Source organism: Coffea arabica, chromosome 2e (genome assembly GCF_036785885.1).
Source record: "Coffea arabica cultivar ET-39 chromosome 2e, Coffea Arabica ET-39 HiFi, whole genome shotgun sequence".
Classification (NCBI taxonomy): Eukaryota; Viridiplantae; Streptophyta; class Magnoliopsida; order Gentianales; family Rubiaceae; genus Coffea; species Coffea arabica.
In genome coordinates this window covers 4,607,937-4,627,409 of record NC_092313.1, presented here as the reverse complement: position 1 = coordinate 4,627,409, position 19,473 = coordinate 4,607,937, and the positions used below count along the sequence as shown (strand labels likewise).

The 19,473-nt window shown below is 37.5% G+C and overlaps 3 protein-coding genes across 4 annotated transcripts; 1 reads left to right on the top strand and 2 right to left on the bottom strand.

The window, feature by feature from the left end:
* Window positions 1–1,447: 1,447 nt before the first annotated feature.
* On the bottom strand, window positions 1,448–6,151 carry LOC113730251 (transcription factor RF2b-like). The gene is made up of 4 exons (XM_027254813.2): window positions 5,355–6,151; window positions 4,365–4,497; window positions 2,846–2,930; window positions 1,448–2,263 (listed from the first exon to the last, which is right to left on the bottom strand). The coding sequence occupies exons 1-4, from the start codon at window positions 5,852–5,854 to the stop codon at window positions 1,890–1,892; spliced, it is 1,092 nt and encodes a 363-aa protein (XP_027110614.1). The 5' UTR covers window positions 5,855–6,151; the 3' UTR covers window positions 1,448–1,889.
* Window positions 6,152–9,117: 2,966 nt separating this feature from the next.
* LOC113730250 (RING-H2 finger protein ATL74) lies at window positions 9,118–11,086 on the top strand. Of its 2 annotated transcripts, none has more exons than XM_027254812.2 (2): window positions 9,118–9,460; window positions 10,126–11,086. In XM_027254812.2, exon 2 carries the CDS (start codon window positions 10,234–10,236, stop codon window positions 10,819–10,821), a length of 588 nt encoding a protein of 195 aa, XP_027110613.1. In that variant the 5' UTR covers window positions 9,118–9,460; window positions 10,126–10,233; the 3' UTR covers window positions 10,822–11,086. The 2 variants fall into 2 exon arrangements, with proteins under 2 accessions (XP_027110613.1, XP_027110612.1); XM_027254811.2 differs by having other exon boundaries at window positions 9,119–9,460; window positions 9,681–11,086.
* Window positions 11,087–16,032: 4,946 nt separating this feature from the next.
* Window positions 16,033–18,077, bottom strand: LOC113730249 (chalcone isomerase-like protein 2). The gene is made up of 5 exons (XM_027254810.2): window positions 17,932–18,077; window positions 17,484–17,573; window positions 17,221–17,376; window positions 16,521–16,750; window positions 16,033–16,392 (listed from the first exon to the last, which is right to left on the bottom strand). Coding segments are annotated over exons 1-5 (642 nt in total). The 5' UTR covers window positions 17,933–18,077; the 3' UTR covers window positions 16,033–16,227.
* Between the last annotated feature and the right edge of the window lie 1,396 nt (window positions 18,078–19,473).

The window sequence follows — 19,473 nt, the reverse complement described above, 5'->3', positions numbered from 1 at the left end:
CATGTGGGTTTTATCCAAATGTCATTATTGGTTTGGAGGAAGTCAGGAACCAATGAAAGTGTATATCAAAAGGGTTGTCTCATGTCTGCTAGTCCCACTTGTAATTGGATTAAGACCCCTTCAACTTAAAACCCCCCATGAAAATGGTGATACCAAATGCTACTATTATAGAGCTAGAGGCCTGTGTTGTTCTCCCAGCTCTCTGTGGCCTCAGGCAGGCGCTGCTCGACACTTTTCTCATGCATTTATGGACGCGGTCTTGTTGGAGCGGCCACAAGATTGCCCCACAGGAAGTTGCATCTCCGCATCGCAGGCTTATTGCTGACGGATGCCATGTGCATTGGGTAGAGGCCATGGCTATTCATGGTCCCTGCTCGGCTAACAAGTTTGTTACTTGTCTACAGTTGGGACCAGTTTTGGTTTGCTGGGGAGTGAAGCGAGTTGGCTTTGCGGAGTTACATTACATGAACGTCGAATATACATGGAATTGGAGAAACACGAAAACTTTCCCTTCGTCTTAGCATTGAAGGACGTCTTCACTGGAACGGATTAATTACCGTGTACCGTAATACACAACCAATTTGCATTACCAGGACTGTTAATTGAATTATGTCCGGGCTGAAGTTTGGCTCACAACCGGAATAGGATGCGCCCGACTTGGGTCTTAGTCATTGTCAACTTTATTTTTAAGATAAAACTAAACCCTGAAATTTGAAGTCTGAATCTATTAAGTTATTGAATTGTTAAGCATTAAATCTAATACATTTGAAATCATATTATATTCAGTGAAAAGTGAATGGCTTATCACTTAATTTTGATTTTGAAAGCAAGTTTTACTTAGAAAATTCAGTATCATTTAATTAATTTAGATATTCAATTTTTGGTTGTCATATGTTACATACGATTTGAATCTATTAAATTTAAGTGCTGAATTAGATTATCAAACAGGACCTTACACTCTCCTTCATGTACTATCTGCCTCAACCTTCCCCCCCTAATCATAGTCAACTTGAACAAAAAGTGGACAATTCAACATTATGGGAAAATAACCTTATTCTATATGCTTTTTCTTTTTGGGAAATTAAGAAGTCTTAAACCCATAATCTTTTACATATAATCCCACGAACTTTAGCATCCAACTTGACCCTCTCCCGCCCTATTTTATATGCTAAACATGCATGCATGTTTGGGAAATAATTGTCCACCGAGAATTGTTCTAAAAATTTCCCGTCAGCCCGATCTCACACACAAGGCCAAATGGATTATGGGCTCCACAGATGAGAGCTTTTTCTTGGCCGGGCTCAACACAAACTTGCCCTTGCGAAAGCCTGGCTCACTAGGCCCAATTGATTGGCCTAGTTGCAGGTATCACGTGCGTGTACGGAATCATCCCACTTGCTTTTCGTGAAGAAGAAAAGAAAAAGGAGAAGAATACACAATACAACAGTTTCAGCTGAGACAAAAAAGTTAATAAAGCAACAGTATACATCGTCGTGTTTCACCCATCGGTAAATTACAGTACAATTACCGTCCCAGACCGCTACTTAGTTTAACCTGGTACACACACACTGAGAATAAGATCACACGAGAGGTGCGTGCTACTATGGATCCCATGGCCATAGTGGCCATTTCCAGACAAATAAAGGACCAGATCAGAAATATGCTCTCTCACTTCAACCAAAATTTATGTTGGAAAATAAATAAACGAACCTCCACCACCATAACTGAAGACCGATACCAAAAGAACAAGTCAAGGCTACCGAAACCTAAGACACAAATCAAATAAACAATAAAAAAATGGAAGAATAGGTGGACCTGGAGGTTAACTGGGTGTCAGTCTATGAACAACTTCACAAATACCGTTGGAGCAATGCATCAATCATCAGCAATCAGAATGTACTGCTGCTTTCGCTGGCAGAAAGCGAAGGGCCTTCAGATTTCACTGTATGAGAGGTCCTGCTCCCAATATCAAGGCCTTGAAAGCGACCGAGTGGATCCTGCTGTAATGTATCAGAAAAAGAGTGCATTTGAGCAGGTGCAAGCAAAGAGGGGTGGCGATTGGACATGTTTGCCTGCAGGGGATTGAACGGGGCCATTTGTGGATTTTGGGAATCACCGTGTCCTGGCTGTGCCTGATGTGAAAAGAAAGATTGACTATAGGGAACATGCTGCATCCCCAAATGGTAGGCATCTGAAGGGCCTGATATTTCTCCAGTGGCAATTCTAAGTCTTTCTACTTCTTGTTTCAGTGCTTCATTAAGCGCTGCATTTCATAAATGGCATAAACCGTCACATAAGATTTGTGGCCGCAGAAAAAAATGCGAGAAAGAATGAGGAAGGAGTAAGCAAGCCGTGAACAACAGCTTGATTGGTTTCTTTTGACATAAATCTCCTATATCAACACATTTAAGTTGGTAAGTGTGAGCGTGATCTAGGATTTGTCGAAGAACTTGCCAGTGCAGATGAGAGCATGGATTTTATTTATCTAATCAAAATCCAGGTCATGTACGCTGAGAGTTGACTACCAAAAAAAAATCAGAACTACGCATTGACGCAATATCAAGCATAGGATTATTAGGCTTAGATCCAACCTTGATAGTCTCCACGTGCAATAAATGATGCTACACAATTCATAAATTATGGTGGATACTACAATAAACCATTAGAAAGAATTCATTTTCGTTCGGGAGAGAGAGAGAGAGCTAGAAAAGCAGAAAAAGCTTTCAAACCATAACATCGTATGCAGACACAGTGATATGAATGATAAATCTTGTCCTAACCAAGTATAATATGTACAGCGGTAATTCGAAGCTAACGAATTTAATTAAGGGAAAGGGATGCATACCGTCACGTAACTGAGCCTGTTGTTCCATAGCTTGTAACCGGAGCTTAAGCTCTGTATTTTCAGTAGTTAGTCCAGTCGTATCTCTCTGCAGAAGAAACAACAGCAAAGTAAAACTGATACTTGTCGACAATATCATTTATGACAAATCAAGCCCTATAAAATATGAGCCATGATGCATGGTTTATCCACCCTAATTTAAATGTCCTAGTTTTTAGTGGCATACCATGCGAAATTCATTCTTTCCTATCTCTGCCTAATTGCTCCCCAATCTCCAATCCCTTTGTTATTCTTTGCCATTTTGCATCAGTTGTTTAACTTCATTTCCACCAAATGACATAGGTATATGTTTAATTAAGATTCATATACTACGACCAGTTTGATTACTGATGACATAAATGTAGTAGCTAGTATAAAAATGGAATGAGACCATAAGTGTTCATAATTATTGGAAGTGGATTTCTTTGATTTCCTGATGAAAATTAAACAGGACAAATTTGCCAGCTAACACGCAAGTCCAAAAGAACAATTCTCATTCAGCTAATTTTACATGATTCGCTACATGCTAGACAACTTTCTTTGCCTCAGCAATAAGTTCCAAAATTTCAATTGTCAAGGAAAGTCTACAATTGCACTGAACTTAAGAACAAATTATCAAAATAAGCTGGAAATCCTCAAGCAAACAAGGTTATCTCCAAAAAAGGAATTTGGGTTATTGTTACTAATTTAATTGGTAAAAGGAGGCTGTTTAACAAACAAAGTGGAAGCAAATTCAATCTTTTTGCGTTGTAACGGTAAGTATATTTAAAAGGTCTAAAAAGAATAATCCAATATCCGGATATGAACTAACGTAAACTTAAATCCTAGAAGATATCAAGATATAAATAGAGTTCCAATACATCCAAGAGACTAACATAAACAGAAAACTAGGAACATATCTAGGTTTAAATAAATGTCTTCCCCCTATGTTTTTAGTCACGTGGTATCAGTAAAAACTTGCACGATCAGGGTTGTATATTACTACTCTAATAGACAATATAAACGTTGTTCTATTTCCTAAAGTAAAGTGTCTTTTGATAATTGAAACTCTATATGTGCTCTAGACGAAATATTAATTGCCTGATTGGAACAGGACCACAATCTTATCAGATCTGATTGTAGCCTTTAAACCAATGAAAGACCAGTTCAAGGGGTGGATTCATGTGAGGAATTTGAAGAATGTGGAAGTTGCCCTCCTTTTACAGTATTGTTGCTGTGTATGTTTTCCAGGATCTTAGCAGCCTCAATACCAAATGATTCAAAACAAAAAGAATAACCCAAGGATTAAAACATTCAAATTTTAGTTATAAACCATCAAATCTAAGAGCAAGAATTGGCCATTTCAAACCTAGAAAACCATAACTTTCAGTTCTAGGTATATGTACAAACTGGATGCACGGCTGGAAATACAAAGGCAGAGTTAATCAATCAAAGATATGGTCAACATAATCTTCATTTCAGTAAACAAGAACCTTCTAGGTACCTGGAAAAGAGTGAGTTGTGCGGATAGAGTGGTTGCTTCAGTTTGAAGTGTCTGAACTTTCCTTTCTAGTTCATTTATATAGCGGGCTTTCCTCTCTTTTGATCGAGCAGCAGACTGTCGATTTGCTAAAATTCTGCGCATCATTTGGAAAACTCATCAAATGATCTATGAAGAAAAAAAAACAACAAAATCTTTCTGATCAAGAAAGACAAAAAACCATTCTAGTTGACCACAGTGCAAGGCCTTTTGAGCTTCTGACTAGTGGGAGCAAGAAAGCTTGATGTATCAGACGAAAGAGTTTAAAGACACTGTTGCATGCCATGGAGTGGGAACTCGTTTCAAATGCATGTCAGCCGGAATGGGCATGGTTTTGCTCACTAGGATATAGGCATGTCAACACTACATCTAGAAGCTACCAATCAACCAGATTAGTCTATCAAGAGAAGCGAGAATCCTTTCACACAGAGGTTAGAAGGAATAAAGACAGCTCTAATTTGGTACCAGTTTTGTACGGAAAACCACGAAACACGCTGAATGCGTAAAAGTTGTGGAATTTTCAGTGAGAAAAAAAGAAGAAGTAAACTTGATATGCGCGTTAGATGTAGGAAGATCAGATAGATACTATAAGTTGTTCACCACAATTGGATTGTTGGACTTAAATAGTGCGGGCAACACAAAATGCATCCGACTGCATTTCTGCTGGAGAAACAACTAAATCAATGCGATCATCCTTCTGGGTTGAAATGATCAAAAATAAGGAAAGAGTAAACATGCAGCATCCTACGTGGAAAAAAAAACGGGAAGAAAAGTTTTGACTCGACTGGCTCTCAAGATCCACAAAGATCCAAACACTCGAGATCTTAGTAATTTCCTAAAAATTCAAACCAAACAGAAAAATTAAAAGGTTGAATCACCAAATCCAATCATATTCAGCTGAATTGAAGAGGAAATAAAGAGAAATGGAGTAACTAGTATTAATTTTAAGCATACCTTTTAGCTCGTTTAGGATCAATGGTCCAGAGCTCAGCAAGCTTATCAGGAGCCATAGCTTTCTTAGCTTCAATACTGCTCTCATTCAACAGTAAGCTGGAACTGTCAACGGAATTACTATAGCGATGACGGGGCCTCATAGTTCCGGGGGGCAAGCTCTTCTCTCCATCCGCACCACTGTGGGGCAAACAAGCACCACCCGCATTGTCGCCGTCGTTAACATTATTGTTATTATTATTAGAGTTGGAATTGTTAGATCCGCCGAGCTTCTCAATGTCCATGTAAGTAGAGAAGAGATCGTCCTCGGATCCCATCTCGTCGAAGCTAGTCCCAGCAGGTACATCGAAAGGGTCAGGAACCAGATCTAAGTCTTCCGGTAATCTAAAGTTAACCTCGGAATGAGCTCTTCGGTGGTGAGTGGGCCTAAATGCAAATGGCGCCGCCTGGTGCTGCTGCTGCTGCTGCTGCTGCTTCGCAATGCCAACATTTGGATCTTGCATTTCTCCCTTCTACTACTACTGCTGCTGCTGCTACGGGGCAGCAACCAAAGTGCTGCTCTTAAATTGTTTCTCTTTAACTACTCTTTTTTGAGAGGGTGTATTTGGCGGAATCTGGATGCAAAATCTAGTGCTGGCCTGAAGAGAGTAGCAGTCAATGGAGGAGTAATCTTGCCACTACTTCTTGGTGTTATGGGTGTTGGGTTGGGGGTGCGTGGACAGAGTAACTGTTGTGTTCCTCTTTTCAGTTTTCTCCCGTTGTTGGACTTGGGGGAAAAGTTGACGCGCAGGAATTAAGGGATTTACTACGCTGCGATACGCTGCACTACACCTACATTACGCTTGCTTGGTAGGAGAGGCCAGGGGTATAGATACTGAGTATGGGACATTGGTGGTGTCGTGGACTTCATCCGAGGGATCCATGCCGGCGTAATCATTTCTACCCGTGGGGCAGGGGCATCTGCATGGGCTTTGGCCCCATTTGTCATTTTATACGATACGCACAAGTGTATCATATGTGAGTCTCATTTATGGTTTGGTTAATGAATCTCTTTAGATTTGGTTTGGCCTGTCATTGATCAGCTGCGGTTTTTAATGGATTTACCATCAAATCCACAGTGTTGTCGCGTGTGACCAATTGTCAGAGCCCAAAGGCGGTGGAGTTCTGTGGCGTACCATTTGTTTTAAATTCCCAGTTCTCCAGTTTCGTATTGGCTTTCATGTCCTTAATCCTTATCCCTTGAAAAATTGGACCCCAAAAAAAATTTTTTTGTGGCCGCACATTTCTTGCCGTCTTTTGTGGACAAGGATTTGGTACGATTACATTTCATTATTATTGTCATGTTTTCACTTTATTGATGTGCCAAAATAAGAGTTACAATTTCAAAATTAACATATGCTTTTCAATCTTGTCATTTGAAAAAAGCAACTTTTTAAAATCCCAGTACACATTATCAAGAGAATATTTTGAATTCAAATTATACGTATGTAAATTCATCAATGACATCTCATCTAGACGTAATGATTATTATATTTCCATAAAAAGCCAGATTCCCAAGAAACGACACTAATATTGAGACGAATGGAATATATTTTATTCATGTATACCACTTTTATTTCGTATATAATAATGTAATATAATTATATATCAAGTAATATTAAAAAAAAATGTACAACAACTGAATCGAACCGTACCAAACTTCAACTACACTCGGTCCTCTCCCCTTTTTTGGGACTTTATGAGAGGATAGCTATAATTATAAATTTGTTTTTTACATTGTTTGATGCTTCACACAAGAAATATAATGATCATAAAATTATTGCATATTACGTTATCTTTCCATCTAACATTGCATAAAGTAAAGTTGGCATATCAAAAGAACTCTTGAAGGCTTAACTTTGAATTTGTTTGGATTGTAATTTTTTTTAGGAGTTTTTATAGAACTATAATTTTTTAGGAGTTTTTATAGAGTTATAATTTTTTCAAAGTTTTTATAGAAAAGATATACAATACGACTTTTTTTAAGAAGCAACACATGTGAAGTAAAAATGTAATTAAAATGTGTTGAGAAATGTTCTCACAAAAAATTTTTAAAAAAAAATCTTACCAAAAATACAATCCAAATAACGGAAAAGATGTGACGTGTGTGAAGAATAGTTTTCATTTTATATCTCTTGGAGAAAAAAAAAATTAAACCAAGTCATCATTCCGAAATTCCAACTGTCATATATTATTAAGTATACTCATCCATTATTACGTGAGAAGCGAAAACTTTGTATTGCGTATTGTGTATTCCGAAAAAAAAAATTTATTACATGGTGTATTTTGTATTGGGAAATTTGTAATTTTGGTACCAAATATCTGGAGCATCGACAATTTTAATCCTTAAAGTTTGGACGAAAGCAAATTTAATATCAAATGTTTCAATTTTTAAGCACATTTAGTGCAAATGACCGGGTTTGATAAATTGTTACCCGAATCCAATCACACGAGTACTACACGCAAATAGCTAAATTTTAAAAAATCAGAAAAAATGAAAAAAAATGTTGGTGACCATAATCTGTAATTAAAGGGCACTAATTAGTCATATGCCGAGTGACCGAATTCCGATAACAATTTGCCAACGGCATATGACTAATTAGTGCCCTTTAATTACAGATTATTGCCACCAACATTTTTTCCTTTTATACATATATTTTTAAAACTTAGCCACGTCGCATGCTAATGCTACTCACACGACCGGATTCCGATTATATTTTGCCAAAACCTGTTAATTGAACTAAATGAATTTAAAAATTGAAACATTTGATATTAAATTTGCTTTCGTCTAAATTTTAGGAATTAAAACTACTTATGCCTCAAGCATCTAGCATCAAAACTGCAATTTTCTATTCAATTTGTTGGTGTTCTGGATTGCTCCATTTATCAAAATACGCACCATTAAATAGGCAGGTATACCAACGTGGTAATGGTGGAACGCGTAGGAGGCCGTGGTTGTATGGCATATGTCCGGCTCTATAAATTCAAATGGTCCGCCGACGAAGTAGACGACGGGACGCCTCCCGCTTGCAGACTCGTCTCTAATTTCTGTGTGGCCACAAATAGCTTGCCCGGTGACCCGATCCAAGGTGCAATTGCGCTTCTCACTTTGTTTTGAATCGATAATTATCGAGACATTTCTCGTTTACACTTTGTAGCATGGGTCTCAAAAACAAGAGAACTCAGGAGCATTCATTAATTGTATCCATATTACAGGAAAATGTCCTTTTCCAAGCCTCAAATATAACGTCACGCACTTAATGTACTTATGTGACGCTCATAAGCCGTAGTTGTAACTACGCAGATAAGCAATAAAAAAGAAGAAGAAAAATCTAATGATGGTCCTACATAGATTATGAACAATTTGGGTTATGTATAATCTTGGAAAATACGGCAGTCGGGTTGATTACGGGCTCAATTAGAAACCGTAGCTTTTAAGCTTTATTGATGGGGACAAGGTTTGTTGGGAAGGTGCCAGTGTAAATGAGCTCATAAACCACATTTGGATTCAGGTAAAAATTTTCCAATTCTAATAGGCAAAGAAACCCTTGAATGATATGACTATTTCAGGATTATATATATATATAAAACTCAATAATCACTAATAAAGAGAAAACCCAGATGGGATTTGGAGACAGCATGTGATTAGATGTTGCGTTGAGTAACTTTAGGTTGATACATGGTTGAATGTAGCGTAACCGTGGAATTTGGCTTAATTTGCCTTTCAGACACAGGAAGAGTGTTGGAGCCGAGAAAGGACTTGGGTGCCGAGAGAATCAGTGCTAAGCTAATTGTGAGATTAGGTGGGATCAGGTGCGGTAATAAGAATTCTCTAGCATCCTACTTTTTTACTGGTTTTCTGCTATAAAAGTTGGCACTCCTCTGCGACAGATCAACTCCTCGATATTAATAATGAGTTCGAAAAGAGTCTACTTGAAGCTCAGCTTTCTTGTGGTATCTAGCCATTTTTCTACACCAAAAAACTTTTGCAGTATCTAAATAAGCTACCTTTCCCGTAAGTATCAGCCCTCTCCTGCCTGAGTAGGAACTTCTCTCTGTCCATCTAGAAGGTAATAGGCCAAGCCCTGCAAAACTTGTGCTTGAATTCCGTACAGTCCACTCCTTTATCTACTACTAATTGCTAGGTCGTTTGCATTTTCCTTTTTTTTTTTTTTTGGGTCTCCAATAATTTGTGGTAAGAGCAGAAGTTTTCTTGAAATCTGTTAACTGTTAGGCTCTAGTTATTGTTCTCTCAATCATATCTGTGGCTACCGGCTCTCCTCTCCTCAGCTTGCAGGTTATCATAGTAGGCGTACAATTTTGCTTGAGGATCAAGAAAGTTAAGAATTTTAACTTTCAGGGAGTAATCATATGTGCTTCCTCTCCCTAGCGGGTAATCTGGTTCGAAGGTTCAAACTAGAACCGAGTAAGCACTGATCCAAGAGGACTAGGGAAGGAAAGCTAGCAGCGAATAACTGTGTTTTTTCTTGTGTTTCCCTGTCCAATCTCCACTTGATGGTGTCTAGCACTTGAAATTTTTTTGTGAAACAGCATTCTCACTGAACCATTCCAGATCAAGACTGTATCACATAAACAAGAAAAATTTTTGCTGTTGTATGGGTCGGATGAATTATCTAATTTCCATATCCTTTGTTGTCCGATATACTCTGGAATTGTGGTGGAGTGATGAAATCTGCGGTCTATCTGCGTAACCATTTCTTCTTGTGGTTTGAAGCCCTCTGTGACTCTGTCCTTGTTATCAAGAAGCTGCAAAACTGCAAGCGAAGGAGGAGAGTCTTCCTGCTGGATTTGTTTCGTACGTATACTTCATGATCCGGTCGTGATGACCACTTATCATCGCCCGCATCGCTTACTTCTGGGAACTCAACCCGATTCACCCCCAAGAAACGAAAGCAGAACGCACAATGGATACACAAGCGAGACAAAATTTGACACCAATATGGTCATCATTCTAGCAGCTCTGCTGTGTGCATTGATATGTGCTCTTGGACTAAATTCAATCGTGAGATGTGCCTTGAGGTGCAGCCGAAGGTTTGCTTTCGAGTCACAGGACGAGACAGCTGCACGCCTGGCTGCAACCGGACTGAAGAAAAGCATGCTACGGCGGATACCGGTAGCAGAATACGGGACCGGAGTTGTTCTACCGGCAACAGACTGTCCAATATGCCTAGGGGAATTTGAGGATGGCGAGAAAGTAAGAGTGCTGCCAAGGTGTCACCATGGTTTTCATGTGAGGTGTATTGACATTTGGTTGGCTTCACACTCTTCTTGTCCTACGTGTCGGCAATCGTTGTTGGAGCAGCAGCCCTCGTGCCCTGATGATACTACAGATACTGAGGCTCTAAGGCTGCCTGCAAATGGATCAGGAGGTCATGCTGGTGTATCCGTCTCTGCTGAGGAGGTAGGCTGATTGCAATTTATTTAGGCAAACATTTAAGGAGGGAAATTATGTAAAGATGGAAGGTTGAAATGTCCTTTTCCTAGTCTTGGTTGTCAATCTAGCCCCTTACTCTGCATGAAAAAGAATCCTTTTTGTTGTCCGAGAATTTTATAATTTTGAGGGCTGAGACATGACTGCAACGACTGCTCTCTTTTTCCGGATAACCAAGCATAAGGAATGATGGAATGATTTTACGCTTTAATTAAATTGGAGGATTCTTGATTTTCTGTTGTCAGTTGCAGCTTGATTTTACGCTTTAATTAAATTGGAGGTAACTTACCGTGTGGAAGGATTGGGTTCTTTTACATTTTCAACTTTATTTTTGGTATAAAATCTGATTGTAAAAGTTTCTGATTCCTCAGTCAGCCATCCCTCGACTGAGGAATTTATCGGACCACTAAACTAATCCATCTTTCGTTTAGGTTTTCAGTCAGCCAAACAATTTCTAACCATTTGGTTCGTAGTCCTCAAACTTAGATCACCTTCTCTCAATTGTTTGTGCATAGTCGCATTATGACCCCCTTGTCTGATTGAGCTCGCTGCAAGTGGTAAATGCACCCTCATAATTATTATCTGCTTGCCCGTCAACATCGAGAACATGACCTTTTTATCAGAACATGGTAAGTTCCCCATGCGTTAATGGAGATGGCAACAGGGCGGGTTTGGGGCGGGGGGACTCCGATGCCAAAAAACTCCCCCGCCCCCGTCCCATCCCCAACCTCCCGCCCCGCCCCGCCCAACTTTTCTCGTGGATGTCGTGGGTGATAATTTAATTTTTTTTCTATAAATTTTTATTCAATAGATCAAAACTAAATTCAAAAAATAAAATAAAATACGAAACTAAAAAAAGTGAAAAAAAAAATTAAACAAGAATAGTGTTGAAGAAAATTAAGAAATTCAATTGGATTATATGGATAATATTTGGAAATACACATAGAACGCGTAACATGTTTGTACTAAATAACAATTAAGAATTTAGATGGAATTGAAATAAAGGCTATGTTTAGTTACCAAATATTCTAAATTTATTATTATTAGATTATATAATATATTACATTTATTTATACCCCCAATTTAGAACGGGGAAAAAAATTCCCCCTGTCTCCACTCCTGCACTGCCCGCCCCTATTGTCATGCCTATACATTAATACAAGTTCTGCAGTATAAACAAGTTCCGTAGAAACAAGAGCAGTTTCAGGTGTAAACTGTTAGAGAGAAATTCATTATTCATCATTTAATCAGTTTTCCAAGCACCAATGATTATCAAGAGATTATGGTGTATTCTCCAAGGCTTCTAAGTTCTAACCACTAATCCAAGCTGGAAATAACTCATTATCTTATCACTTGTAGACATGGTGCCCCCTGATTTGACAGGCATATATATATATTGGATGAAAAGCGATTGGGAACAGAAGGAATCATGACAAATGTGTCCATAAAATGGAATCGAATCCGGGGACTCTCTCCCCTTTTCAATTTCTTCTCCATCTTTTGCTTTCTGGGCCTACGAAGAGCCACGATCAGAATCCCTTCACCATCTCTTTGCATATGGTATATCTGACATTTGGGGATGAAACGTTGCGTGATGAGGCTTTTAATTGTTAGTCCAACTCTCATCAGTCATCATTGGACCACGTCTCCTGCTGCCTTATTCAACTGACTCCATCTCTCATGTTTTCCTTCAATTCGTTGCAGCAAAATGAAGCTCGTCACCTACTAGTCTACAAGCGGGTGATGGGTATTTAGTAATTATTTACGTGAGACGAAACAAACAGGAAAAAAAATGAAAAATAAGATTGATCCAAGTCATATAAAAGTTTACTAAAATAATTTGATAGACGCTTTGGTTCGATAATTAGGATTTTAGTGCCGAAAATGTATCTTAAAATTTCGGGGCCATGGCTAATTCTGTAGTCAAATTTTCGAAGTTAAATACTAAATAGTATAGAATTCCATTTCAAAAATATATTTTTCAATGAGAAAAAAATGACAAATTTCAAAATTTAGTAAAAAAATAGCTATCTCTTTTTTTAAAATTTTTTGGTAAATTAAACAAACATATCGTATCACTTGCACTTAACTTTATTATTAGACTTTATTTTTACTAATACTACTGTACACATTCATTAACATGGGAGGTAACACGTAGGCATCCTATGTTTAGTTTAGGGTTGCAAACGAGCTCGAACTCGAACTCAAAATATTAAGCGGCTCGCGAGCTTGATTATATAAATATATTTTTTTAATTTTTTATTTTAATAATAAAATTACATATATATCCTTAATATTTTATTATTTATTAAGAAAAAATATTATTTTATTTATTTTTTAAAAAATAAATTAATTATTTTTTATTTTTTCGAGGTTGAATTTTAAATTGTCAGCTCGTCGAGTTCGAGTTCGAATTCAATAAAACTAAGTCAAGACTCAGTTCGATTAAACCAAAACTTGACTCGATTGGACTTGTTTGCAGCCCTAGTCTAGTTATGATTGCCAACTAACATGCCACACATCTTTGATCCGGACCCTCCTAAGAAGGGCCTGCCAATTAACGTGTTACACAATTTTGATTTTACCATATGCCGAACGTACCAATAAAGGGCCTGTTGGCTGCCCTTACCCAACTACTGCCGTTTCGATTGCTGTTTTAAATAAATTTTATACAAAAATATATGATAATAATTTAATATATGTAAAATAAAAAAATAATTGAAAGGTATATATATGAAAAATAAAAAAAATTTATGAAAAATTTAATGAAATGTAACATATGATATGATATAATTTGTAAAAACTTTATAACACATATAACTAATAGTAAAAAAAAGATATTTTCTTATCTGTGCCTAAATTAAGCACACACAAAAAAAAGATGAGATAGTCTATTAGAGAATTCCACCTCGGAATCAAGTATCTGTGTATTTGTGTGTATAAATGTGTGCGCGCACGCGCGCTGGTTCTTTAAAGGGCCAAAGGCCCATCACAGATTAATTAATCTCGCCTCGCATCAATGACCGCCAAGACATCTTCGGCCAAGCAGGCATCTTACCGGGGGCTGAATGCTGAGCATAGATAGGCAGACAAGGCGGGATTTTCATGCCCAACTTGACGGGAATGTCCGGCGCAGCCAGCCATTTCTCTACGTGCGTAGATTCTGCATTCCAATTCTTGCTTTTTTCCACGCCCTGATGATATTATTTATTTTTTCAAGTTCAACCGTTAAGCTTATTAAATAATGAGTTCCGATCAAGATACTCACTTCGTCCCATTTTGATAGTTCTGTTTTCCTTTTTCGTCCGTCCCAAATTATAGTCCACTTTTCAATTGAAGAATGTAGTTATATTTTGATTTCCCTAAAATACCCTTATTCAATGTAAGTTGTCGTTACTATAAACCTACCCCATTTAAGTTCCCATAAGCCATCAATTCAAGTTTCGATAAAGTTGTACTCTAATTAATGTGAGGGTATTTTAGGAATATAGTTACCTAAATTGATTGTTCCAATAAAGTTAATTACTTTTTATTAAACTGTGTGAAAAAAAAATCAAGACTATCAAAGTGAGACGGAGGGAGTAAAATTTTTCATATTGATGTATGATTATGGCTCCGGGTTCTTCCTGCTAGTTGCCCACCGAACTCAACTGTCATTTACCATTTCAGTCCGTGGCTTTAATTAGCCTTGTACACAATGCTATATAAATATATATGCCTTCATCTTTGCTTAGAAATAATTTACAAGTACTGACGGCAACCATTTTTGCTCTAATAAGAGCTACCACATAATTAGGGACATGAATACATTATACATGATCCGTTAGCATTATTAAGTTTGGCGTGCATGTTGACTGTTGAGAGCTCATAATTGGATAACTTGGACTAGAAGCATTACACCTTTCCCGCCATCATTATTAAGTTGATCCAATGTGTGTGGAGAGTGAAACTTTTATTTATTTATTTGATAAAATAGAAGTCAACATTATTAATAAACATGTCAGTACGATGTTAAACAAAACTGTTCGGTATGAAGTTAAACAAAATTGCACTAATGGCAAAAAAAATATAAAAATATCACAGATAATTTTGATTTAAAAAATTAATTAGATTTAACAGAAATATAAAATAAGAAAAAAGTTACATTGTGAGTCATAAACCATTAAACTTGATCAATTGTACGAGTTGTTCTATAAATATCTCTGCATATCTCAAATCAGCTATCCAATTAATTCAAATTTAAAACTAATGTTGAAATCTGATAAGAAAACTCAAGAAATTCCAGATCTAACATATAGATCTGAAAAAACTCTTAGATATGAGAGAAAAAAAAAACAAAACTCTCACTAGAATTCTAAAATAGTTTAGGAAAGAAGAAAACTCTCATTACATTAAAAGAGAGAAAACTCCCACTAAAATACCCTTATAGAAATTTTACTAATCATAAAATAAAAACGGAATAAGAGGAATGAAGACCTTGAAGCCAAGGTCTTCTATGGAGAAAGAACGGTAGAGAGAAGATTAAAATAGAGAGAAGACAGGGAGAATGAGATGAGATTGAAACTTAAATGTGCTTTTGAAATTCTTTGCGGGCAGCTGCTAAAGGAAAACGCCTATAAGCCCAAAATATAGGAAAACGCCTATTAGCCCAACTTAAGTTGCCTTAGGATCATATGGTCAAAACTAATTTGCATCATTCATCATCATTTGTATTAGGTGATGTAAACTGATTTTAAATCTTAATTACTTAATGTTATAAACTTTACACGGCCAATTCAGGAAAGGAGTTTATTCAAAGTCTTTTTGGTTTGCCGAAGAAATGAAACTTCTTTTATATCATCATGTTCAATTGGAAAGAAACAAACGAGTTACTAACAAATTATGTCAAACCCACGTTTTCCACAACCCCTTAGATTCCACCTTCCCAGATGATAAGCGAATTGGTAATCGAAGAACCGTGTCTCCACCTTCTTAAAATATTCAGATCGTAGGTCACAATTGGCTAAAACTCGATGCACCTCTAACAAATAAAGCATCAACCACTCGGCACGTTTTTCTTTTAACCTTTTGGCGAGTTAAACTAGCATTCTAAGTGATTTACTGAGAACTGTTATACGCGTTTCTTGAAAAGTTTTTCCAAATACAAAAGACCACAAATTAAATAGTGGAAGCGTTCAAGTAACAAGAACATACAGGGGAATTCCAGTAGCTCTGTTTATGAAGTAAAATAAATTCTACGGATCCCTTTTTTGGGGATCCGTAACAGCAATAGCAATAGTAAAATAGATTAGCTATTAGGAAGACCATGAATCCCAACACCAGGTAACACCATTAACGTAGAAAGTACAGACCAAGATTCCAAGCCCAGGCAGTAGACGTTTAACTTCATTCTTTAGATAACTCGGCAGCAAGAGTATTGGCTAAGGAGGAGATGGTGGTCTGTGACACCCCTCTGGTTCCACCCAGGTACCATATCTTGATCATCTCAACCACGTTAGCATTCTCCACCTCTATCTTTGATTCCTCTTTTCCCTCTGTTGTGAATGTAATCTGTCATCAAATAAATATTCAGTAATCCGGGGTCAAAGATCAATTCTAGATTAAACCATGTAGGTTTATGGACGGTATTACGGATAATGGTATAATTATACTAGTATCTAGGAGACGATAATGATCACCTCAGCAGGGGCAGAAGAACCGGCAGGGAAATAATATGTCAAGATAGAATCTTTCTTGAAATATTTAGGTTGGAAAAACTCAATAAGTTCCTCGAGAGCTGCTTCCTCCTCATCTTCATATTTATCATCAGCTGCAAGTCGATCCCTCACCGCGCTTTCTAGCTGCACACCATATTGCGAGCCCTTGATCTCTTTAATCACTACGATTCTCAGAAACTTGTCCACGGGGGCTGCCAAAGAAGAAGTGTTAAAAGAGTAAAACGCAGTAAATCACTCGTCATTTACACACCTCAAAATTATTAATATTATTATTAACTGGTGAGGAGCAGTGCTCAAAGCCTCGAGATACATAGGCACTTCGAATTTGGTCAGTTGTAGATAATTTGACCACGGGAAATCTATCAAATATGTCAATCAAACCCTTTAAAAATCACTATGGGAATGTAAGTGTCCCACTGGTGAAGTTTTTTGTTGTTTGATTCCTATAATGTAATTGCTTGTCTTGATTTTTCCATCTAACCAGGAATCTGGCACGATGTCATGTTAATGGAGAGGGCTTAGAAAAAAGTTGGAGATGGAGTCAGAGGGGACAATGCTCCACAAAACTTGCATATCTGAGAGATCATTTAATAAGAATTAACAATGTGTAAATTTTTTTTTGTAAGAGGGGCTAAGGGATTGGGGAGGGGGAGAAGTTTACCAGAAATTATAGCCTCAAAGAAGTCATCGTCTTCAGCAAGATCAGTGCACTTCTTGCCCTTCCATTGTTGTAAATAGGTGACAATTTCGGAATCCATATAAACCCCAATTGCAGTGAATTTAATTTGAAGGAAGTGAACCTCAACGTCAGTTATACCTGTTGCAAAATACACCTCAACATAATTGACCCCCCCCCCCCCCCCCAAAAAAAAGAGGGGAAAATTAAGCAATGGGGGCTCCAGAGTACGTTTACAAGTGACTTACCATGGCCTAGCAAAGATAGTGGCTTGGTGGTAGAAGGGGTGACTTGGAGAGGAAAGGAAATTTCATCCACCTTCACTACTTCAGTTCCCACTGCAGAGCATATAGGCATGCAAACGAATCAATTATCAGATCCCTGTTTCTTTACCATAGTAGTAATGATTTAAAATCCGAAGCAATTTAGTTAAAACAAACGCAGCTAAACACAAATTTGGTTAAAAAATGAAAGAAAGTTGTGCCGGAGCTGTTTTAGCATTCCCAGAAACAAATGAAATTATCACCCAAACACGAAACCCCTTCTAACCCAGGAAAGAAGACGAATAATAGGATAAAATTTCTATCGTTAATGGTGAGAAACAAAAGAAAAAACCGAACAACAACCGACGATCAAAAGTATCTGCGGACTGCAGTTGGCAAACTGGAGCACGCACAGGGAGAAAAGATCACTCACTCTGAAAATTATTGCGAAAGAAACCTGCGGCAGATTCTTTATTGGCAGAGAACAATCTAGTGTTGCTGGTTACTACTAATTCAATGGAAATCGAAGAGAGGTTATATAGACATTATGGTTATGTATGTATTTTTTTGAATGGCGTTGTATGGGTGGTAGATTGAATACTACTAGCGTAGTCCAGTGGTAATTTGTTGGCACCCGTGACTCATCTACCACCGCTTAAATCTGCCATTCTGCTCAATTCAATTAACGTGGCGTGGTAGTTGAAGTGTTTGGTTGTCGACGAATCGAGTGACCCTGGACCAGAACCAAACACCCCCCCCCCCCCCCCGCCCACCCCCTTCCCCCAACAAAAAAAATGGTGCTTACTTTGGCCTTAGCCGACCTGCTATTTGTTTTTGCAATCTACCCATCTAGATTCCTATTTTTAGGGGTTTTTGTGAAAAAAAAATATTTTAATAATTTGATCTATGCGAGGTAAAAAAGTAATTGAAAAATGTATTCATAAAAAAAGTAAATTTCTTTTATGAAAAAAAACCTGATTCTCCTCTTTTTTTGAAAAAATAAACCATGTCCATAAGAATTAATCTATTGGTCTTATTTATTGTCTTTGGTCGCTCTGCAAAAATTTAATCAACAGCGAGAGTGCACGTGGGATTTTCAGTGTCATTTTTATATTTATTTATATCAAATATTCTATTTATTTAACTTGTCATGTGCTACTTTCACGTGATAAGTGAAATTTATACTAAATTTGGCACCGAATAGCAGCATAGAAAAGCCCAATTGGCTAGAATGAATTTTTAAAAAAAAACCTCTTTTTTTTGGGACCGGCCCGCGCTTCCAGAATTTCTAAACCAGGGGCCGGCTAACTTTAATTAGCGTGGGTTAAATTAATGAGGCACCAGACGTAACCAGTAGCAAGCATATCGTTTATGACTAGCGGGTTAGGCAACAATTACAAGAAACAAAATACTAAGAATCTTTTCTTTCTTTCTTTCTTTTTTTTTTATTTCACAAACGTAACTGTTTACTTCTTTTATTTGTTGCTGAACTTAAACTTTCTTTATTTTGGGTTTGTTTGTTACGACAAATTTCATGAACGAGTCGTATGAGAAAGACATGTTGCATGAAACAAATGGCCGCTGTGTTACTAACTCGTTCTCCTTGGACTCTACCCTGTGGAGTAGGGCTGCAATTAGAGATGGCAACGGGGCGGGGTTGGGTCGGGGGACCCCTCCCCCACCCCCCGGCCCCATTGCCTATTAATTGCCCTCGACCCCCGTCCCGTCCCCCGCTCCCATTCCCCCCGGCCCGGCCCGCGGGGGTTAATAAAATTGTCCTTGCGGGGTTAATAAAATTTTATTATAGTTAAATTTTAATAAATAATCAAGTACTAAAATATCAACACGTCATCAAGTTATTATTCATTGTAATTTTACAATTGAAACTCATAAAAACAATCAAACAAAAGTTATTTGAATACAATCCAATATTATGAAATAAATACAACTAAAATAGTCAAGTTTTCACTTTTGG

Coding starts and splice junctions, on each gene's coding strand:
- LOC113730251 (XM_027254813.2), bottom strand. CDS start 5,854: ATGCAAGATCCAAATGTTGGCATTGCGAAGCAGCAGCAGCAGCAGCAG. Junction 4,498..5,354: donor GATCCTAAACGAGCTAAAAG/GTATGCTTAAAA, acceptor AATGATGCGCAG/AATTTTAGCAAATCGACAGT. Junction 2,264..2,845: donor ACAGGCTCAGTTACGTGACG/GTATGCATCCCT, acceptor TATGAAATGCAG/CGCTTAATGAAGCACTGAAA.
- LOC113730250 (XM_027254812.2), top strand. CDS start 10,234: ATGACCACTTATCATCGCCCGCATCGCTTACTTCTGGGAACTCAACCC.
- LOC113730249 (XM_027254810.2), bottom strand. Junction 17,377..17,483: donor ACTATCTTTGCTAGGCCATG/GTAAGTCACTTG, acceptor ATTTTGCAACAG/GTATAACTGACGTTGAGGTT. Junction 16,393..16,520: donor GTTCTTCTGCCCCTGCTGAG/GTGATCATTATC, acceptor ATTTGATGACAG/ATTACATTCACAACAGAGGG.